The sequence below is a fragment of the Mustela nigripes genome, chromosome 15 (assembly GCF_022355385.1).
Source record: "Mustela nigripes isolate SB6536 chromosome 15, MUSNIG.SB6536, whole genome shotgun sequence".
NCBI classification, from domain to species: Eukaryota; Metazoa; Chordata; class Mammalia; order Carnivora; family Mustelidae; genus Mustela; species Mustela nigripes.
The window spans coordinates 17,704,020-17,728,568 of record NC_081571.1 but is presented as its reverse complement, the minus strand read 5'-3'; the positions used below and the strand labels follow the sequence as shown (position 1 = coordinate 17,728,568).

General features: G+C 37.6%; 1 protein-coding gene across 1 annotated transcript in view; it reads left to right on the top strand.

The window, feature by feature from the left end:
• The first annotated feature begins 332 nt into the window (after positions 1 to 332).
• CCDC169 (coiled-coil domain containing 169) overlaps positions 333 to 24,549 on the top strand; it is a 49,709-nt gene continuing 25,492 nt past the window's right edge. The window contains 5 exon segments of the mRNA XM_059377708.1: positions 333 to 564; positions 2,368 to 2,447; positions 14,082 to 14,192; positions 14,363 to 14,374; positions 14,377 to 14,399. Of these exon segments, the coding sequence (XP_059233691.1) occupies positions 482 to 564; positions 2,368 to 2,447; positions 14,082 to 14,192; positions 14,363 to 14,374; positions 14,377 to 14,399 (309 nt within the window). The 5' untranslated portion in view covers positions 333 to 481.

Here is a 24,549-nt window from a genome sequence, read left to right as displayed (position 1 = left end):
ATTCCGCATTTCCCTAACAAGGGATATGAGTAAAGTAAACATCAGGCCTGGGTCAGTGTTTTTAAAAAAAAAAAAAAAAAAAAGCACCAAGACCAACAGTCCCTACTCCCTTACAGTCAGCCATGCAGCTGGTAAACATCCTCCTTCCACCTGGAAAAAGGAATGGGGCCCCAGCTTTTGGGCCTTGAGAGGCGCTTTTCTGACACCGTCTTTCCAGGACAATGAGACCTTTTTCCGTTTTAGCTACACTCGGTGGCGGCGGAAACTGTCCCATTCCTGCACTAGGTCTGCAAGCCATCCTCCGCCCCCGGGGCGATGCCCTGTGACGTCACTGCGAGGCGCCCGGGAGCCGGCGACTGTGAGTACACCATGACCGCAGCTCCTGACAATACCCGCCCTCCCAGGTTCTGGATGTCCCTTCAGGTCTTGTGGTCTTAGCTGTAAAAGGCGAAGGGCATAGGGGCGTTTCTGATCCCACAGTATGGACGAAGGGAGAGGCGATAACTTCGACGGTGTGAGCACCTACCGCCTTATAATGGAGTTACTGGAAGAAATCCATTTGAAGTGAGTTGGAGGGCGGCGCGCGGGCTACCACGCGGGTGTCTGGTTCAGGTACACGCCTCCTGAGGAGATGCCCATGTGTGTGCCCTGCTGTTGAAAGCTGGAGCCACTGAGGTCGATGTGACGCCAGCAATGTGATTAATACCCCGGCAGTCCGGCGACTTGTAGAAACTGTTTTGTAGGAAAGATTCATTTGCCTCTTTGACTGCTTGGCAATAAAATAAAATAAAAATAGGCAGATTATGAGGTAGGATCTTCTGTCTTTAGCATCAAGTCAGATGGAGTGTATGGTGTGCATATACTGTAATGCTGAAATATGTCTTTGATTTTCATGTTCCGCTAAATTCAGCTTTTCTGAGCTTTTTTCAAAACAAAGGTTTTGTTTAGTTATGCTTGTCTTAATATCCCTTGAGGAGAAATTATGAAACGGTGACATTTTGTAAAAATAATGCTCCTCCTGTGTACTTTTTAAAAATACTCCATATCATAGTTTTTATTAAATCTTTGAGACATTTTAAGTGGGTTTTTTTTGATACCCACAGTCTCACCAGCAGGCCCCATGAGATTTATAGTCACCTCTGTGCCCCTAAAGCTTCCTGTGCTTTCCTCTGTTGTAGCTCTAACAACACTTGTTTAATTGCTTGGTTATTTCTTGGCCTAATATTAAGCGGTAAGCATTCTGAGAATGCTTACATTCTGGGAATGTTCCCTGAGTCAGTAGAGTATAAAAGCAAGCACTTTAGGGACGCCTGGGTGGCTCAGTTGGTTGAGCAGCTGCCTTCGGCTCAGGTCATGATCCCAGCGTGCTGGGATCGAGTCCCACATCAGGCTCCTTGCTCGGCGGGGAGCCTGCTTCTCCCTCTGCCTCTGCCTGCCATTCTGTCTGCCTGTGCTCGCTCGCTCCCCCCTCTCTCTCTGATAAATAAATAAAAAATCTTTAAAAAAAAAAAAAAAAGCAAGCACTTTAGAGGAATCCTGCATAAATTTAAATTGCAGCTCTTACTACTGAGTAACTACATGATCTTGGGCTAGTTAATGAACCACTAAGCTTCAGTTCACTCAACTCTAAGATTGGTGTGCAAATCATTATGCCCCATGTGGTTGTTGCCAGGATTGAATGAAAAGTGTGTAAAGCACTTAACATCAGTTTATAATAAGCACTCGATGGATGTTAGCCACTGTTAGTGTCATTGTTCAGTTCATGTACTCACTGTAGTATTTTCAGCATTTATCACAATGCCTTGACATAATAGGCAATCAAAAGTACATAGTGCATAAATGATTCTGCCATATTTTGATAATTAATGTGCTATTGTACTGATGTCCTAAATAGATAATTTCTGGAATGCTATTTGTGTGTATGTGGGTTTTTTAAAATTACTGGGTTTTTTTAATTTTTAAATTTTTATTTATATTTATATATTTTTTTATATTTTATTTTTTTATTAGTTCCCCTTTTACTCTTTGTTTCAGGTTTTCAGTTACCTGTTGCCCTAGCTATCCCATTCTCTCATCCTAGTTAATTTTTTAGGCCTTGAGAAACCAGATAACAACTTCTTGGGATCATATTTAAGTTAAGAGTAAAGGGTTTCTAAAGGTCACCAGGGGGCTTCTGAGCTTTAGTGCATATTCGGGTCTGTATGGACCTTGGTAATCAGAAGTCTCCATTTGCCTGATTTCGGATCCTCAACCATGCCTTCAATAAGTGATGATTCATAATAAATTGTTCCTAAAGTAGTGGTGTGTTATTATATGTTATTATTTATACATTATAATTAGATCATAACAAGATATTTTTAATAATAGGGATATAGTGCAACTATCAATGCTTGAAATAAGACACAAGATAGCAGAACTGGAAGCCAAACTCCATACTGATGATGAAGGTATATAAGTAAATATTTTTATATGTGGCTCTTATATAATTATTGTTTATTTTGCCAAGATATTTACAGTGCATTAAATACATAGGAAATAATAGTACCAAGGTTTCAGTACTGCTTTTTGGCAGCATTAATAATAATTTATTATAGAGACTTTTAAAACTAATATTTCAGTATCAAACCTGTTAAGGCATAATTATTCATCTACTTAAATTCAAAATGTTCATTCAACAGTTAGTAAAACCTTTATTACATGACACCAATACATTATTGTTTTTGGTAAGTAATAAAATGCCACAAATTTTCCATTTAACGCAAGTAATACCCCTTGTATCTTAACTTCTGGATTTGGCTATAACTTGAAAATCTTTAGCTAGGTTTTGGCTATTTGCTTTAGAAGAATGATAAGGGTAGGGTGTGTGGTGATACCCACATATCCATATAAACTTAAAATTTATAATGTATGTAAGATATTAATTCATTCTACAAATATCGAGACCCTGCCATGTGTCAACACTTTGAATGGAAGACCTTTCCCTATTTTGAAGAGGTTCATTGACTATAGGGAGAAAGTATCAAACAAAATGTGAATATTAGAAGAGATGTAAGGAGAAATGGAAACTTAGTTAAGGAAACCTAACACAACTTGGATGAAGACATAAAGGCAGCCTTTCCAGAGGAGGCAGGGTTTGAACTGAATGCTAAAGGAGTTTCTTAGGTTAAGGTGGTAGAGTTTTGTTTTATTTTAAGATTTTATTTATTTGAGAGAGAGAGAGAGAAAGACAGAGATAGCAAAGAGAGCATGAGTGGGGAGGAGAGGGAGAAGCAGGCTTCCCACTGAGCAGGAAGTCTGATGTGGGGCTCGATCCCAGGACCCTGGCATCATGACCTGAGCTATAAAGGCAGAGGCTTAATCAACTGAGGCACCGGAGTACCCCTGGACTTTGGTTCTTAAATCCATTTATACTTTTCTGTTGGGGAAGCCATGAACAAACACAGTTAGTAATCATATGATAAATGAAATGCTATTTTTCTTAAGTACCCAATGCTCTTTTAAAGCTTGATTGGAGAACACTACTTTGTCCTAAGGCTGAAGTAGCTTCCTATGTCTCCACATCTATATCTGGGATATATATAACTGGCTTTTGCCGGGAACTGTGAGTGCACTTACCAAAGAGTTGCATTGGCAAGACTAGCTGGAATTTTCTCATCTATCCAGTTACAGACAAAACAGGTCAAATGCACAGCAATGCAGGTCACAGTCACAGATACGCATGCAATTCAATAACCATGCCCATTAGTAAAATGTAAGCCCAACAAATGGTATTATCAGTAAATCTTACGGGGAGGAACTGGTACGTGCGTATAAAAAGAAAAGGTAAAATGATGGACAAGTAAGTTATTTCCTCCATGGGCCAAAGCTAAACTCTAAGCTGAAGTGGCCAGAAATATATACCCCTTCTTTAAATAAAGCCAGGAACTATGCCAGGTGAAGTCATTATTATCCCCATTGATAGAAATATGGATTTTAGGAATTTAAGTCACTTGCTAAGATTATATAGCATATCATTTCTTCCTAAATCATCTATCCACCAGTACCACTATTGCTATGACAACTGCTCTCTACCACATCAGCATTGAATAGTTCTAGTTATCTATTGCTGCAGAGCAAACCACCTAATAACTTTGGAGCTTGATTTAGCAAATTATCTCACAATTTTGTGGATTGACTGGGTTCACCTGAGAAGTTAGTAACTGGGGTCTCATGTGATTACAGTCAGATGTCTGGATCAGAGTTATCTGAAGGTTGAATTGGGATGAACATTCCCAAATGACTTACTCACATAGCCAATATTTGTTACTGGCTGTTGGCTGGGAGTCTGGCAGAATACTGCCTATCAGAGATACCTACTCCTGGCTCTTGTAGCTTTTGCTTCTCACAAATGGTGCCTGGGTTCCAAGAAAATGTATCCCAACAGCAAGCATTTCAAAAGGCACAAGTGATAGAAACTGCCAGTCCAGTTAAGGGCTACTCCCAGAACCAGTACAATATCGATTCCACTGTATTCTATTGGTCAAAACAGTCACAGATTCAAGGGGCTGTAGAAGGAAACTCTACTTATCAAGTTGACAGTACAGAAGAATATAGGAGATGGGATATATTATTTCAGTCGTCTTTGGAAAATACAGTCTGTCACAGGGGCATTAAACATAATGCCATTTGAGGAGAACTGTTATGTAATTGATAAAGATGGAATAGAGACTGTCCTGAAAATATGACAGGAGATGAGATTAAGGTTTATGAAGAAGACAAATGAAGAATAGTCTTTGATATGATGCTAATTAGTTTGTATTGATCCTGAAGCCAATAGGGCTATACTAAACATGTTCTAAAATAAACTTTTTAGGGCACCTGGGTGGCTCAGTTGGTTAAGGACTGCTTTTGGCTCAGGTCATGATCCCAGAATTCCGGGATCGAGTTCCGCATCAGGCTCCCTGCTCAGCAAGGAGTCTGCTTCTCCCTCTGACCTTCCCCCTCTCATGTTCTCTCTCAGTGTCTCTCTGTCAAATAAATAAAATCTTTAAAAAATAATAATAATAAAATAAAATTTTTACTTTTTTTAAGACTTGATTTGAGAGAGAGATCACAAGCAGGGAGAGCAGCAGAGGGAGAGGAAGAAGCAGACTTCCTGCTGAACAGGGAGCTGGATGTGGGGCTTAATCTCAGGACCCTGGGATCATGATCTGAGCTGAAGGCAGACGCTTACCCAACTGAGCCACCCAGGTGCCCAATTTATTACTTTTAATATTATAAAAGAAATAGTGCACAAGAGGCCATTCTGGGTACACTTGTATAGATGATTCTTTCATGCTTACCACTGTCTCCAGATCTCCATCACCCCCTCCCCATCTCCTTATCAGCTAATGAGCTTACTTTCAAAGAGAAAAGAGAAACAATCAGAAGATTTCCACATGTTTCTACCAAGAAAGCTACCCACCTGCCTGTATCTTTGCACATCCTCTTCCTTCCCTCCCGTTCTTCTGCATGTTCTTATCTAAGAACTCCTCCACTTGTGTGACAGATCCTAACTACTCTGCCTACTAAGCACATTACTCCAAGTGTTTGTTCTCTCTCTTTGTGCTGTTTCCCTGCTCCATTGGATCTTTTCCAAAAGCATACAGATGGGCTGAATTTATTTTGTTGAAAAAACAAATGACAAAGCTTCTTTGGCCCCACATTTCCTCTTCTACTGTCATCTTTTACTGCTCTATGTGCAGCAGAACTCTTCAAGAGTGGTTACTGTTTCCACTCTGACCTGCTTATACTTCTTTAGTCTATCTGGCTTATAACTATTAATTTTTAGGCTAAATGGTAAATAAACTTCAAGGGCTTCACATTTCTATAGTGGCCTCTCGAAGCCCTTTATGGTTCATAGGAAACTATATGCAGAAAAAGTGGTTTATATTTTAGTATATATGCTGCTGAGGTGAGCACAAAAGTGGTTTATGTTTTGATTAAATCTGAAGTTCATCTTAAAGCTCAGTGAAAAGACAACAGGAAAGGATGTTCAGGTGGTTTTTTCAAAAAAGTGAGAAAAATCAGCATTTATGTAGAGCTCTAAGTGTATTTTAAAAATTGAAACTTATTATTACCCCATTTTATAGATGAAAAGGCTGAGACTTAAGGTATCTCTCTCAAGGCTACAGAAGTGAGTGATCTGCATTTGAATCTAGACATTCCGGCATGAAAGCCCACACTCTTAGCCTCTTCTTGTTCCATGGCTTATGCTTGTTTGTTTCTCAGTATTTTTTCATCTAGAGAAGAGAAACTTGATTTATGGAGGCTCTGGAACATTTGTTCATCTAGGGTTAAAAATGGGCTGGATTTGCTCAGCACAGGCATGATAGTTTTGTTCTTTCTTGAACTCATGCACCCACTACTTAGGTGATCTCCTCTGATCATATGCTACTAAATCCCAGCTGTATACTGACAACACAAAAATTTACATCTAAATCTAAGGCCTGTCATTTGATCTCTTTCGAATATTTATAGGCAGGTTTCTGTCCACAAGCCACTTTGGCTATTAACTAATATATTCACAAATCAAATAGTTTTCTAATTCCTCTCAGTAAATGCTAAAAAATGTTTTGATAAAATTCAATTTATGTTCCTTTTTTTTTTTTTTTAACAGAAGAACACTTCTATTTATCTTAAACTGGTCTAATACTTAGTGATGAAACATTAGAGGCATTCCTATTCCTGGGGATAAAAAAAACAAAAAACAAAAAACAACCCCCCCCCCCAAAAAAACCACAGAGATGTCAACTGCCACCATTAAAATTTAATATTTTTGAAAGTTTCAGTCAAGTAATAAAATATGAACAGACATAAGAGTTGTAGATTTTAGATAGGAAGAGATAAAATTATTATAATTTTTAGCTTTTATAATTTGATATCCAGAATTTTCCAGAGATCAGTTGAAAAACTGTATTAGTAAAGAATTAGGAAGTGGTTGAATGCAGTAATGGAAGAAATGCTTATTTAAGGGGGAAAAAAAACCACCAGCAAAAATCAGTTAATAAATAGGGTTTTTAAATGATTATGCTCCCAATTTCAGCCCAAACTATAAAATATCTGATAATATCCTTGATAAAAAATACTCAGAACTTATACGAAGGACAGCAGAAGACTGTTAACTATAAGGCAGTAATAACAGTTTAACCAGAATTCTCACCTTTTTTAATATAAGAGATTTTACACTAGAAAGAAACCCAGGAATAAAATGAAATTGGGAAAGTTTGTAGCCAAAGCACATGCCTTGCTGAGTCCAAGATCAAGATGTTGGCAAGGTTGGTTTCTTTTATGTCCTCTCTCCTTGATCTGTAGATGGCCATCATCCTGTGTCTTCTCATGGTCTTCCTTCTGTATGTCTGTTCTAATCTCTTCTCCTAAAACCAGTTATACTGGATTATGGCTATCTATATGATTCATTTTACCCTAATTACCTCTTTTATTTTTTATTAGTAGTATTTTTTTCCTTAATTACCTCTTTTAAAGGCCATATCCCTAATTAGGATCACATTCTGAGTCTTTGGGGTTAGGACTTTAGCATATGAGTTTGAGAGGAGGAGGGAAGTGATCACAACTCAGCCAGTAGCAGATAGAAGAGAAAGAGATTCTGGTTTGTTAAAACCATATCGTAATGCTGTGAAATTCAAGCTATTGTTAATTTTCAAAAACTCCTATCTTTTCAATCATCTTCCAATTACCTATGAAAAAAAGGAGAAAACTATTTTCATTTATGAGACTTGTGGGAAATAGATTATCACAAACAAAACCTGAACCATACATTGAAATAGGAAAGTACCAAATGATCCTTATTTTAGTCTGCTCTGGTTGCCATAATAATATACCATAAACTGATTGACTTAAACAACAGAAATTTATTTCCTCATAGTTCTAGAAGCTAGGAAGTCTAAGATCAAGCCAATTTGGATCCCAGTGAGGGCCCACTTCCTGTCTTGCAGATGGCCACCTTCTCATTGTTTTCTTACATGGCAGAGACAGCAGATTCTGGTATCTCTTTCTCTTCTTATAAGGGTACCAGCCATTTTGACCTCATTTAACATTTAGCACTTCCTCATAGGTTCCATCTCCAAATAAAGTCACATGGGGGTTAGGTCTTCAACACAGGAATTTTAGGGGGACACAAACATTCAGTCCACAACAACTTTCTAATTGCTATGTGGTCCTTTCTCCCACCATCACGAAATAAGAACTTTGGCCTGCCTGCCCAAGTTTGAGAAGAGGCTTCTGAGCGGAGAAGTAGAGCCAAAGAGCCAATTATCGATAATGTTTTATTGGAATTTGTGTCATCACATAGACCTTTAAAGGAGCTAAAGGAAAAGGGATGAATTATTCAATAAGTTCTGTTTGGAAAATTGGTATAACATTTAGAGAAAAATCCCTTTAGATCATCACTGCTTCCTTAATTCTAAAACCTTCCAGATGCATTACAGGATTAAATATTTTTTTAATTACAAGAAAATATTGATGAGTATCTATCCTTTTATGGCTAAAGTTGACCTTTCTTAGTTTAAGACAATAGATCATTGAGGAAAATATGTTTCATTTTGACAAATACCTTCCCTTAAATTAAAAAAAAAAAAAAAGTGGTGTGAAAAGTGTGAGAATATTCCCTATATTAGGGAATCCCTAATATATATGGTAAATATGTTAGTAGTCAACATGGTGGACAAAAGGTCCATATTTTTACTACATCTATATCCTCTGCAATTTGATTAGAAAATACAAAGTTCCCAGTAGATAAATATGAGTAGAACAGAGACAGTTTATGCATATAGAAGTTATCCAGTTTGTTCTTTCTTCAAAGAAACTTGAAGCAATTTGTTGCTATTGAAGAAGTAAAGTTTGTTTGTTTGTTTTAAGTGAAATTGTAACTTCATACATTACTGCTAACAATATAGTGCTACCCTTTTGGAGAACAATTTTGCAGTAAATTTCTGCTGGTGTTGATGACGATGATGTGATGAAGAAGAAGAAGGAGAAGGAGGAGGAAGAGAAGCAAAAGAAGAACAGGAAGAGGAGGAGGAGGAAGGGGAAGAAAAAGAGGAAGAAGAAGAAGGAAAAGTTGAAAATAATGACAATATCAACTAACTTTTATAGAATTTGCTGTGTGCCCTGCTCTATTCTAAGTATTTTACATATTTTAATGACTGCTCCCAATATCCTATAATATAGGAACTTCAATTATCCTTATTTTAGAGATGAGATATTGAGGCACAGAAAAGGTAACTTCCTCAAGATCACAAAATAAGCTAATAAGTGGTAGAGACATGACTCAACTAGTCCTACTTTGGGGGTATTTTTCCTCATGAAATCTGAAAATTTTGTTGGGGACACCTTTGCCACAGGAGTTTTTTTCATTTGTTCGTGTTGCTCTTGCTGCTTCAAAATCTTTTCTCACCTCTTCTGGCTTGGAACAAATGTCATTTCCCCCAAGAGCATTTCCTGAGCCTCTTCAATCTTGACCTCCCTGTCTCTCAGTGTCTTCTGCCACCTTCCAGACTGGATGTCCTTTTGTGTTTTCCATAGCATCCACTTAACCAAGTTTTCTCAAATGTTCTGGCCGTATGTCTTCCCCCACCACCATCTGTCCTACGCTGATTGACTGCAGGACTGTGTCTGTCTTATTTTTGTATTCTTAATACCCAGTACAATGCCACATATTAGGCCTTTTCCTTTCCTTGTTAACATTTTCTTATTTTACAAAGTCTTTGCAAATTAACATAACTTCATCACTGTTATCCTTATAAATACAGCGATCAGCACAACTAAACATGACTGAATTATTAAAGTCTATGCAGAGTCAAGTTTCGACCAATTCCACTGTGTTGTTTTTAATACTTAAAAATGTATTATTTGACATTGTTGCTTGGTGGGGCTTTGTTTTTGTTAACACTGCTATCTCTCTTAGACTAAATAAATAAATAAATAAATAAAAATCCGTATCTAAAAGGTAGAACTCTACCTAGTTTAATTTTTTTTATTTTTAAATGCTTTTGGTTTTTTTAGTTTATTTATTTATTTACTTAGTTTAGTTTAAAATTTTTTAAGAGTTTTATTTAATTATTAGAGAGCAAGCACAGAAGCAGGGGGAGGGGTTGAGGAAAGGGAGAAGTAGACTCCTGTGTTGAGCAGGGAACCCAACAATGAGGGGATTGATCCCAGGACCCTGGAATCATGACCTGAACTGAAGGCAGATCTTTAACTGACTGAGCCACCCACGCACCCCATAATTTAATTTTCTCTTACTTTATGAACTTCCTCTTCCAAGATCAATTCATAAAACTGGCCATGAATCAAATTTCTACAGTGTTTCAAATTTTGGTTTGATTTTGCTTTTCATTGCACTGATCCTAGCCAAGATCCTTCTTTGATAATGCAAAGCAATTTGATTTTTCTTTAAAAATTGGTGCTTGTTTTGGGTACCTGGGTGGCTCAGTCAGTTAAGCTTCATAATCTTGATGTTGGCTCAGGTCATTACCTCAAGGTTAAGAGATCCAGCTGGGATGAGGCTCCATGCTCAGTCGGGAGTCTGCTGGAGACTTTCTCCCTCTGCCCCTCCCCTTACCCCACTCCCAGGCATGTGCGCGCTGGCGCGCTCTCTCTCTCTCTCTCTCTCTCTCAAAATGAATCTTTTTAAAAAATTGGTGCTTTTTTTGTTTGTTTGTTTTTTAGAATGACTGAAGGAGCAATGGTTCATGGAAGTATTGCTCAGGATATTTTTTCCACCAAGGGACACTAATGTTTCTGTTAAATTTTTATCCTCATAGTCTGTATTTTAAATAATGGCTTGTTTGTACGTATATTGTTGGCCTTTATAGGTTGGCTGCTATTATGCTGAAGGTCAGGTATCATCTTTTTTGGCGTCAAGTGTATTGTGGCTGTCTCAAAGGTAGCATCACATCTCTTATTTGGCTGTTCCAGATGTCTCTTACGTGCCCTTAGTACCAAGTGTATTAAAAAAAAAAAAACAAACTTGCTATTTTTAACTGCCACTCTTATTCCATATTAAAAATATAATTTAGACATTATTGCCTTTTAAAGACCAATAAAGAATTATACAAAAATGATATATCTTAATATTTTTGGTACTTGGGTTATCATAGAACAAGATGTGGTAGGGAAAGAAATAATCAGTGTGGTCTTTTTTTTTAGAAAAAGGAAATACTTGGTAAGTAGGAAGTTGATGTGATTTATGTGATACTTTTAGAGGCCAAAGAGATATTTTATTTTCACATCAGAAGAAAAAATGAATATGATTCAGTCTGGAGTATATTTGTCTTTATACCAACATAGTAGTAAAGTAGAATTTTCAATATTTTTTTTTATAGAGGAAGAGGCCCACAAAGGCGAAAGCCCCACAAGGGCCAATGAAAGTCACCCTGTGACCCCACAGCAGCATAAGTCTATTTTTTCCCTTTTTATAAGCACTACTATTTTAAATTTATCTCTTGTAATTCAGCAGTCCATATGCTTTCTCTTTGTCCTTATGCCCTATAATCAGGAGCAGTCTGTATATACTGAAGGAGTTACACGTTTGAGTGTGTACGTACATTTGAGGTCAGTTCATCATATTGGGGAAGGTGAATATTGACATCATTACCACCAGGACCTGGCACTTATTAATATTAATACATGATGGTTAACTACTAGGCTTATATTTGAGGATCTCTAGATCAATATTTTATTTTTTAAATTTTAAGATTTTATTTATTTATTTGGCAATAGAGATCACAAGTAGGCAGAGAGGCAGGCAGAGAGAGAGAGAGGAGGAAGCAGGCTCCCCGCTGAGCAGAGAGCCCAGTGTATGGCTCGATCCCAGCCAGGACCCTGGGATCATGACCTGCGCCAAAGGCTTAACCCACTGAGCCACCTAGGCGCCCCATAGATCAATAATATTTTAAAGTGGAAGCAAACATTTCTAGACTATTGTCGGATGTGCTAAAAATAAATTACATTCTGAAATTTTTTGGTAGCTTCTGATTTTGCTCTGAAGCCCCTATTCCCATGGTGGGAGAAAGGGGTCCAATTACAAGAGACTCGCTAGCCAGTTATATAGATAATTGCATCTGTTTGGACTCAGTGTTATCTTTCAGGCTTCTCTTTCCTTCTTGTTCCTAAAGCGTTTGGATTAATGACTTTCAACTTCAGTTTGGAAGGGTGTTCCTGCTTCTGTTTTTGGAATACTATATTTGCTAGAGGTGAGGGGTTTAAGGGAGACGTGTGGCCGGGCTGAGGAGGTTGAGGCCAGTGGTATGTGCTAATACTCTTTTTACCTAGATTCCTCTGTCAACTATAATGGAGCAGAAATTGTCTCATATAAGGAAAGAGCATTTCTTTTTTTTTTTTTTAAGTTTGACAGACAGAGATCACAAGCAGGCAGAGAGGCAGGTAGAGAGAGAGAGGAGGAGGCAGGCTCCCTGCTGAGAGCAGAGAGCCTGTTGCGGGCTCGATCCCAGGACCCTGGGATCATGACCTGAGCCGAAGGCAGAGGCTTTAACCCACTGAGCCATCCAGGTGCCCCGAGCATTTAAAGTTTAGAAGCAAGCCACCTTTTTTCTCTCTATAAACCATGATTTTCAAGATTAAAAAAAAAAAAATTGGCTTTGCGCCTTGAAGCTGACCAAAGATGTTTTAATTCTAGACTGTATTCTCCCCTCCTCTAGCAATTAGAAAACTGTTTTGGCCTTAATAATCCAAGGGGCTTGGTGAAAGAAACCTGCTTAAGGATAAGAGAATATGCCTGAATAGGCAGCTGCATGTATTAGCATAGCAATTAAGAGTATTGAGGGAGCAGGAGGCTGGCTGAGGACAGAGCAGAAGCTGGCGCCTTGCACCCCCTCTTCACCCGCTCCCCTCCATAATATGTGTGGCATTCCTCAGGCACCCCTGAGTGCCATCAAACGATAAATAGTTAACTTGCAGAGATCGCAATCCTGCAGAACAGGAATCTCCCTTGCTCTACAGATGTCCTAGAGACCTAAACAGGGAGGTTACCTTAGCAATAGCACCAATTTCCAGAGGCAAATAACTCTCGGTTCCTGAAGCCCTAATGTCTCCCTCCCCACCATAAACTGGAGGAGGCTGAGGTAGAAGGGAATGTAAATGACAGCAGGATCATAACACCCCACCAAGAATCTCCCAATTATCTTGATGTTAATGCCTGACCTAACGACATTGATCAGGCCATAAGGGTAAGGCCTCCCCCCCAGCACCTTGTAGGCCCTCCCTAACATGTGAAAACTCTGTTGAAACCTCCCATCCCTTCACCACCTCCCCCCAACAACAAGGTATATAACCTGCCATCCCTCACAACCCGGGGCAGCAGCTCTTCCTGCCCACGGGTCCTGTCCCCGTGCTTTAATAAACCACCATTTTGCACCAAAGATGTCTCAAGAATTCTTTCTTGGTCATCGGCTCCGGACCTCAGCCCACCGAACCTCACCTAGGTTCTAGAACTTCATCAGTTTCCTCATCCGTAGAACAGGTAACAAAGTTTTTTCAAATGAGGATTAGTTAGTTAATATATGTGATTATATATGTGATTGTGTACTTTTTACATAGCAAACATGTAAGTGGTAGTTGTTAAAAGGACTTAAGAATTTGTTTGCAAAGGAAAAAAAAAGTGGACATGACTTTGGATGGAAGCTAGAACTATTTAAGCTGTTATGTATGGATATTTCAAGTTCCAAAGAAAGAAACACGTTCCTGATAGTCCCTTTAATGGAATTCCTTGTAAGGGTATGTGAGGAACTAACAGACAAAGGAACTAGGGCATGAGAAAACCAGGAATCACAATAGTCCTAGTGAGGTCTGACTGTGTGGTAATCCGCTGTGAATTTACTGTCTGCAATCTCAAAGATCCTATCTAACAGAGAAATGCAAACTTAAAAATGAGTTCACTCTTGTTCATCTACATTGCTAACAAAGTAAAGTACAGTAGGATTGGGCTGATTAATGTTGTTTTAAAGGAGATTTAAATGAGCTGATTAATGTAGATAAATGAGAGGTGACAAGATGATCTTGATTTAACCCCATTTTCCCATCAGGTGGTGAATGGAAAGTTCGTTATGAGACACAACTTGAACTGAATGATCAATTAGAAAAGCAAATTGTTTCTCTGGAAGATAAAATGGAAAAAATCCATGGAAATTCTCCAGGTACAGAAGCAACTATATATATATATATATATATATATATATATATATATATATATATACAACTATATATATATAATGTATATATATACAAAACATATATATATATGTTTTGTAAGTTGAATTAAAAGTGATAAAATATTGTTAATATTTTCATATTTGTTTTGTTGTAGATAGATTGTCTTCTGTGTTTATGAACAAATGCCAGTGGTAAGTAAAAGCTAGTTAAACAAAAAGAATAATAGAAGGGAAAAAATTTGTACTTTTTTTGGGGGCAGCTTCCAAAAAATGCTTGAAGACTGTGGCAAGTTCCAAATAAAATATTTTGTTCAGTGGAACTGTTTCTAGGAAGTAAGGAATCCTAATCTCTACCTTAATAAAGCTGGGCAGAGTTTCAGATACATACCAAATGGAAGAAAAAGAATCTCAATAGTTAGTCCAGGTGCAACCTGAGTGTGTCTACTTCCTGTAACCTAAAAGAGCCTATTAAATACAAAAATATGTTTCATAACTATCTGAAAACATATCCATTCCATTTCCTCTGGAATATACATATACACATGTAGATATGCACACACACATATATTCACATTCACATACACAATGTATAAAATCCAACAGAGAACCCATAAAATTACCCTATGACATGAAAGAAACCTTATTGTACTGATCAACCTACTTTTTCTTTGGACTGGCCAAGTGACTGCCTTTCCTCTGGAAAAATTCCTTGAATTTATATGTTTTATACTTTACAAAGCACATTTATTTGTTTCTCATTCGTTTAAATGCTTATTTTTTTAAAATGTAGAGAAGACCTAAAGCATGGCTTATGCCAGGTCTAGAGCATGCTTGGAAGTAGGCTTTTCTTTAGAACTCTTGCTGAATTTTAATTTCAAGAATATTCAGGAAAACATGGAAATCTTATTAAAAAAAAAACAACCAAGGGTACTTTATATGAAAATGAAAATACAATACAATACTCTGCTAAATTGGCAGGACTACATAATCCAATGAGATAAAATTTAATATTATTTCCTTTAATGCATGTGACACTGAACTTAAAAAAATTAAGTGATTTGCTCAGAATCACACAGTCTGGAAATGTGGAGGTCGATTCTCTTTTTAAAAATATCTATGTCCATTTGACTAGTGTGTGCGATGACAGAAGCCATTCTATACAGCCTATCAGAAATAACATGTTTTTTAATAGCTTTAATGTAGAGCACTTAACTGACTGCTATATTCACAGAGGTCCTGAGGACCAGAGCATTATAGAGATTGCTTTTTGAATAAGTGCAGATGTTTAGTGAAAAATACAGAAAAATATTATATTTTTAAAAATAATTAATCAGGGGAGAAATAACCCAATTTGTACACCTCTGTTATTTTCAACCCAGAAATACCTTTTTTCCTGTCTTGGAAAGTCAGGAAAAAATCATGGAGTCATATCTCCATCTTGTGGTGGTTAGAAGTTACTGCAAGGGCCATTTTAAGCCTTGTATTTACTAAACTATGGATAGAATTTTAATTCTACCTATAGAATATAAAATATAATACTAGCTACAGAACATAAAATATTCTGACTCCAAGTTTCTTGATAACTCATCATCAGTGCTAGCTTCAAGAAATTGGGTATTGCCAGAATAGCAGCAAATGCTGGTGGGACCTGCTATGATGATTTACAGCATATGTAGGAAGCAATTGATTGGCTTTCTAACTGCTACCTCTGACTCTGTAACATACTCATGTTGGCAAAAAAATTTTTTTCCTTTGATGAGTTTGTGATATTCTTGAAAAAAATGTGGTTCTCTAAGAGGTTTAGATCTGGAGGCAGGGAATTATATTTCTCGACATTTTGGGGTTTCTATTAGGTTGATATTTAGAGAAAAGGGTTTAAATTGTTTGGGGGGGATAGTGCCTTTCAACAGTATAATTTATTAATACTTAATTTTAGCAAGACGTATCAGTAAATGGCTGCATGTAAAAGAAAGGCTTAAAGGGAGTAAGGTCTTTGGTTTTGTTTTCTCATGTACAGGAAGTGTTAGAGGGATGCAGTTCAGGTTGGCACAGCGGCTCCTCCAGGCTCCTGACTTGACTTTCCACTCTCATTCTTTAATGAATGACCTTTGTTTGCCTTGCTCCTAAGGTGGCTGCTTCACTTTCTCACCTGCTTCACCTTCTCTTTCAATAGAAAGAAGTAGGTGAAGGGAAAAGGGCAAAGTAAAGGCCAGTCAAGTTTGTTTGGTTTCAAAGCATTTCCCAATATGCTGCGCGCAGAGTCTCCGCTTACATCTCATTGGCTAGAACTGCATCATATGGCAAATACCATATGGTATTTGCAAGAAAGGCTGCGCAATTTAGTGTTTTACTGAGTAAAGTAGCAGGAAGAAGGGTAGAATGAGTATCTGTTATGCAATTAGCTCTATTTGCCACACAAGGTCACTTTCAATGAGTACCATTTCATTTCTTTCTTTCTTTTTTTTTTTTTTTCCCAAAGATTTTATTTATTTGAGAGAGAGCTCACACAAGTCGGGGTGGGGGGATTTGAGTTGGGTGGAGGGTCAGGGGCAGAGCAAGAGGGAGAAGCAGACTTCCCACTGAGCAGGTAGCCTGACTGTCGGGGGCTCTATCCCAGGAGCCTGAGATCATGACCTGAGCCAAAGTCAGACGCTTAGATAACTGAGTCACCCACGCGCCCTAAGTATCATTTCATTTTAAAATAATATGTATTCATTTAATACTATTTGGAAAACAAAAGACAAAGATAAATATTAAGTCAAATATATCTACTGTTGACCTCTTTTTTAAAGTTTTGCATGCATGTTATATTGATTAAAAAATACAACCCATTAAATAAATGAACCCCAAAAAGGAACAACCTTTTTAAAGGATAACCCTTTAAAAAGTATATATATATATAATTTTAACCTTATTTCATGGACGATTAAATCAATAATTTCTCATGTTATATTTTCTTCATGTGTATTTTTAAGAGCTACATTATATTTCATTGCATTGGATTATTAATGTTCAATTCCTTTTCCCTATAGTTGAATATTTTAGGTTATTTGCGGTTTTAATTTTGAATAAAATAAAACCCACAGAGGATAATATGGCAAACAATATATTCTAGTATTAGCAAATCTTTAATTTTTGTCACTTTTTTATTTCAAATGTTTTAATGAAGTCTATAGATTTGAGGACTATCTATAGAGTTCAGGAGCCTTTTATTCCCTTTTCTGTCTCTTTCCCTTTTATCGGCAAGTATGATCATGGCTTTGGTATATACCATTCTAATTTATTTTTAAATTCCTTTTGACAGATATTGTGTCTAAAAATGCATGTAAAAATATATTGTATGTATCATCCTTTTTTATCCTCTCCATGTTAAGGCATAAAGATCTGATAAATTTTATTTACTACTATGTTTTATTTATATACTATGTATATAGTAGAATATGTATATATATACACACAGAGAGATATCTTTATTTATTTATTCCCCTATTTGAGTACATTGAGGATTTTTCAAAATCTCACTGTGACAAACATTGCCACAGGGAACATACTTACGCACATCTCCTGATAATGAAGTGTTCCTCCAGAATTGGCTAATTTTTCTGTAGAGGGCCAGATACTTAATACTTTTGACTTTGCAGGCCATTTGATCTCTCCTGCAACTATTTGATACTGCTGTTAGAGTGTAAAAGGAGCCATAGATAATACCTAAATGAATGGGTAAGGTTTTATTTTAACAAATCTTGGCTTATAGAAACAGCCTGAGGCTGGATTTGGTCTTCAGGCTATAGCTTGCTGGCCCTTGCTTTAGGGCAGTGGTCCTCCAACGTTGGTAGGTAACAGAATCACGTAGGGATCTTCATAAAAATACAAAGGCCAGCCCTATCCTTCAACCAGTTTGCCACTTTTGAGTTCTTTATTAACCCTCCGGATAATTCAGATATACACCAGAGTTTGAGAACCACTGCTCTAGTGTACATGGAGTGAGATTTTAGATCATGGGATATGCACATTTTCAAATAATGATAGACTCCCTCCGGATCAGTCGAAAGACACCCCAGGTCTGTGGTTAGTTCAGTAGGTCTGTAATAAATAAAAGAGGTGATGAGAGATAAGACTGGAAACATAAGCAGGGCCTCGATAACAAAGGATTTTATATGTGTGTGAACCTTTCTATATGTGGTGGGAAGCTTTTGAAGTATTTAATATACAGTTTAAAAGCCTTTGCCCCCATGGAGAAAGGCTTTCCCAGGGTGGGTGGGATTTGAGGCAGGGAAACCAGATAGGACGCGTCTGTAGCAGTCCAAGGAAGGGAAAGTGAGTTGTTCAGCTTGGGCAGTAGTATATGATGATCTAGGCAAGGTGAGAGATTGAAGAGGTATTTATAAGAATGCAGATTTTGTGAGTGCATGGACACTCGGGTGAGACTGGGAGCAGATTGGAGAAAGATTAAGGACTCTCCTTTGAACAACAATTACAGTGAACAGCACTTTAGGATCAGAAGCAGGGGGAGTTTACGAAATGACTTTAGTTTTGTGCGTATTACACAGATATCTGATAGTGATCAGCAAGCACCTGGACATGGTTGTAGACTATGTAAAGTTGTCTCTCTGGATAGAGAATCATGGAGTCATTGGTGTCACCTGCAGTCATGAAAGTATGAGATTGTTTGGAAAGAAATGTGAAGTCTGAAAAGAAGGGTTAAGGATGGAACACTTAAGGTGTTAGCTGAGGAGGTGATTGAGCAAAGGTAACTGAGAAGGAAAATTATTGAGAAAGGGAGCAGGGAAAAGAGTGGTATCACAGAAGCCAAGGGAGGAGAAGGGTTTAATGAATGCTCAGCAGAAGAATGTTCTCCAAGTAATTTCAGGTGCAGAGTAGCATAAAGAACGTGGTCTGAAGTTCCAGCACATAACTGATTCAAAGGGAAAGACAGTAAGCGGGTTAGAAGCAAGTTAGAAGGTAGGCTATTGAAAGAAAAGGTGGTGTAGTGGAAAAAGAAGGGGCAAGACAGCGGAGTGGGTGTAACCCACTTTACCCAGAAACTTGGCTTTTAGAATTAGACTGTCCTGGTTCAAATTCAGACTATGAGGTACTAAGGAAATTATTTCATCTCTCTGAGGCTTAATTTCCTCATCTGTAAAATGCAGTTAATTAAGCACTCTTGCAAGATTGTCATAAAGGTTATTACAGAAATGTATAAAGCAAATAGCATAGTGCCTAACACAGTCAGCATATCTCTTGATCAAGTGTTAGTTCCCTTCCTCCCTTTCCTTAATAATGGGAACTTTAGAGGGAGCTCCAAGTCTCATTAGAACAAGTCTGTTGTGAAATTAACCTTAACCCATTTCAAGGAAATAAGGGCAAGTGTGAGTCGGGCAATATATTTTCACTTACTCAGCTGTGCCGTTCTATAAGTAGTGAATCTTCTGGTACCTCTTAAAAGTGTAGAAGAATTCTGTGCCTTTTTAGTACCCTCCCAGAAAGCAGGGGCTTCTTCAGGGATATAATAAAACGCACTGAACTTTCACTTCTCTTGGCGTTACTGGGTGGACATTTTCTAATCCCTCATATTTACATTCACCAGAAGAACCTACTGCCTACCTTCTAGAATTTCCTGGTATATTGAGCAAAGATCTATAGTCATTCACTGGAAGACTAGAGTCTGTTTTAACCATTCCAGATGACTGCAAGTTAAGGATAATTAGGCCATGTTGTCTCTGATAAGCAGTAGCTATTTTTCAGGTTCTGATAATGGCGTTCTAGGCTTCTTTTATCTCCAGTTAGAAAGTGAAGCTGAGAATTCAGCTAAACTCTTTATCAGACCTTTACGGCTCCTGGTAGACAGGCCCATAGGTGGTTCCCCAGCAACGTTTTGAGTAATCATCAGTGCTTTACTGTTCACCATTAGCATATTGGTAGTTGATGTCTTCTCTCTTTGGTTAGTTTATTTAGGCCCACTCAAGCTTAGTACCTGTGACACTGTGCCGCAAACAAAACAGTATTTGACCCTTCTGGTTCCCTACTTTCCTTTACTGTCCAGCACTGCCTTGTCCCGAGTTGCTTGTCAATATGTAGAGTTGTGGTCCTTTAATTTTCAAACTGTCTAAGAATCATGTGAATAACTTACCAAGAGTGCACATTCTTGGGCTTATGCCCAGAAACCCTTATTTAGTAGGTCTGGGATAAGGCTTGGACATTTGTATTTTTTAGCATATATTTCAATAGGTTTTATTGCAAAACACTATTATATATAAAATAACAACGACAACAACAGATTTAGGGGATCTCTATCCCTCAGAGAAAGATAGCCTCTCTTGTGAAAAGATACTGTAAAGACTGTATCAAACACTTCTACCATATCCCTGTGGTCAACTCTATTTCATGGTGGAAGTTCTCTTCCTTGATTCATTAGGAGTCAGAAAATTGATGACCCCTTACTTAAAGTCTGTTTTGGCTGCTATAAAAAAATAAAATTAAAAAAAAAATAACCACAGATGGGTGTCTTACAAATGATAGAAATTTATTTCTCACAGTTTTGGAGTCTGGAAGTCCAGGATCACGGTACCAGCAGATATGGTGTTTGGTAACAACTTGATTTCTGGTTCAGAAATGGCTCCTTCTTATTGTGTCCTCACATCATGGGAGTGGACTAAGGACTTCTTAAGGGTCTTTTTTTTTTTTTAAGATTTTATTTATTTGACAGAGATCACAAGTAGGCAGAGAGGCAGGCAGAGAGCCTGATGCAGGGCTCCATTCCAGGACCCTGGGATCATGACCTGAGCTGAAGGCAGAGGCCTTAACCCACTGAGCCACCCAGGTGCCCCATATAAGAGCATTGATACTATTCATGAGGCCTCTACCCTCGTGACCTGAGCATCTCCCAAAGTCCGCACCTCCTAATACCATCATAAGAGTCATTAGGATATCAACATTTGAACTTGGGGAGGACACAGACATTCAGACCATAGCACTTCTATTTCTCTCTGCTTCTTTTTCCAATCAGTGCATTCCCTTGTTTCTCATTACACACAGACACCTTGATCCCTTAAGGGAAACCTCTCACCAGAACACACACTCTGTCAGTCAGACAGAGATAGCACAGAAGATCCTGCTCCCAAAGCCAATAAGGCTATCTGGTGATGGGAGACATGACGGAGAAAGTATGGAAACAGAGAAACTTTATTTAGGAAAACATTGAGTTTGACATTAAATGTTCTCTGAAAGATTCTTGATGAATTTGTAGAAAATCAACTCAATGGGAAATTAACTTGCTGAAATCTAAATCTTTGAATACATTCCTATGATTATAACCTAAGCATTTTAAAGAGTGTTCGATTTGTTAAAAACTAAAACTTAATGAAAATGGCTTAGCATTTATTATCATCATGGAAAAATGTATTTGGAAAAAGAATATGTTTTGGTTATAAGTTCACATGCATGGAAGACTCTCCTAAAAGCAAGATTTGGATAAATTGGTAAATTTAGAATCCTAGGTGAATGGCCTCTTTGTAAGTTAATCCTTTGGTCAATCGACTTATTGAAATATTAACTTGTGGATATTTACCTAGCTTCCCTTCTGAAGTATGTTTCAGCTTTCCTTAGGACAAACCATAAAATCTCTCTCCTTGCCCTGCTTAGCAGGAAAAGCATGAAGGAAGAGATGGTTTTAAGTCTTACAAATTCTTTCAAACAGCCAGACTAGTCTCTTCATCATGCACTTTGAGCCTTTAAAGAAACAAGACTCTCCCCTCATATCGTTTTCTATTTTGGTCCATTTATGTTCTACCTGCTGATTTCTGATGTCCTTAATCATTGCTCTGCTCTTTTTTTTTTTTTATGATTTTTATTTATTTATTTGACAGACAGAAACCACAGATAGGCAGAGAGGCAGGCAGAGAGAGAGGAAGGGAAGCAGGCTCCCTGCTGAGCAGAAGCCCCACTCGGGGCTCCATCCCAGGACCCTGGGATCATGACCTGAGCCGAAGGCAGAGGCTTTAACCCACTGAGCCATCCAGGCTCACCTCACCAGGGTGAGGCACCCAGGCCCCTCACCCTGCTCTTTTATTCATCCTGATGCCCCATATCATTTTCCTGAATGTGATTCCCTTATTGTGAGTCAGATTCTTCTTTTAGTTATGCTGCTTCATGGGGCCTGAAAATATCCAGCCCAGTTTGGACCTCCCAAGGAGCTATTATTACCTCACTACAGTATCCGGTCATGATTCCAGTGGGTTCATTCTTGTCATTTCTACCTTAAGAACATTCTTAGAAATTTTGTTTTAAAATTCATAAGTATACAGTTAGAACCTAATAACCAGGCATTAATAGTAGTCAGCCTAAAGCACTATTGACACCCCTAAATACATTTGTGTTTAAGTGATATATCAGCCACATAGTGAAATCCAAGAGATCTTGGATTCTCAAGAATGTGATAGAAACAAAGCAAGAAGAGGAATTCCTACTAGCCATCTGGCTAGTGGTAGATCTGTAGAACCCATCTGATACTTCTTCCTCATGTATTCTTTCCCAGATATCACCAGATTTGTGTTCTCCCCAAAGATCATATGTCAGTTTGGATACAGGTGTGTAGCCTCTGAACACAAAACCAGTAACGCGTTTTTTATATATAAATCTAATAACAATGTTGTCCACAAGGGGGCACTTGGTATTTAAGCATGCAGAAGGCTGCATTCATTCATTCATTGCAATTGCCTTCATTGAAAAAAGTACAGCATTATCTAGGAGCTGTGATTAATTGTATTTTATTTTTCTTTTGTAAGCATTCAGTAGAGTGATTTTTTTACTTGTGGCTTTTATATGTTCTTTAGTATAGTATAGCAATTACCATTGCTTAAAAGATAGGTAGCTAAAACAGCTTTGTTTTTACTTAGGATAGAAGAAAAGGACTTAAAAAAATTTTAACTAAGAATGTTTGATTTCACGTATGTAAAAGTATCCTGAAATTTCTTATTCTTACCCTGTTGTTTCAATGTACTGTTGGGAAGTTCCAAGCAAATTAAGACACGAGTGTAGGTGAAATATTAAGGACTGATTAACATCAGAAACAAAACAAAGCAACCCCTGTATGATAAGAGAAAAATTAATTTTTATGTATCTAATTTCTTTTTGGTTAATTTCCAGTGGAATCTTCAACTGAGCTATGGCTTTAGTATGTCTTTTCAGGCTATAGTTTTCTAGTATGTGGCCATTGATTATATAATTAGCTAAAACAAGCTCCTTGGAAAGAGCTTAAGTTATGGGTCTTCTAATGGATTATAAGTGATGGGATGAGAGAATATGTGCCCTTGATAAAACCATTTTTAAAGAATAGTTCATTTTGGAGTCAGTAAAATAAAGAAGCAAAATCTAGAATGAATGTTGAAGTTACTATAGTAAAATTTTTTAATTTTAGAGGATTTCTGATGTTTATAATAATTTTTAAAATGGATAATTACAAATATCTTGCTTTTAATGACTCATGGTACTTAATGACTAATACAGTTTTTACAAAATCCAGAATGTATTCTCATTTTCTGTCCAGGACAATTTTTTAAATTAATTAATTAATTAATACCTTTTCTTTAGAGCAGTTTTAGGTTCTTAACAAAATTGGAAGGAAGGTGCAGAGATTTCTCATATACTCCTTACCTCTACACATGCATAGACTTCCAATTATCAACACTATTCATTCCATTACTAGAATGAACCTACACTGACTCATCATAATCACCCAAAGTCCATAGTTTACCTTAGGGTTTACTCTTGTTGTACATTCTGTGTGTTTGGAAAATGTATAATAACATATATCCATCCTTGTAATATAATAAGGAGTATTTTTAGTGCCCTAAAAATCCTCTGTGCTCCACGTGTTCCTTCCCACTATCCACCCCCAACCTCTGGCAACCACTAATCTTTTTATTGTCTGCATAGTTTTGCCTCTTCCAGAATGTCATATAGATGCAGTCATACGACATATAACCTTTTCAGATCAGCTTCTTTCATTTAGTAATATGTATTTAAGATTCCTCCTTTTTTAAAAAAATTATTTTATTTATTTATTTGACAGACAGAGATCACAAGTAGGAGAGAGGCAGGCAGAGAGAGAGGAGGAAGCAGGCTCCCCATGGAGCAGAGAGCCCGATGTGGGGCTTGATCCCAGGACCCTGGGATCATGACCTGAGCCGAAGGCAGAGGATTTAACCCACTGAGCCTCCCAGGCACCCCTCCTCCATGTTTTTTCATGCCTTTATAGTTCATTTGTTTTTAGTGCTGAATAATATTTCATTGTCTGGGTGTATCACAGTTCATTTATCCATCCACCTACTGAAGGGCATCTTGG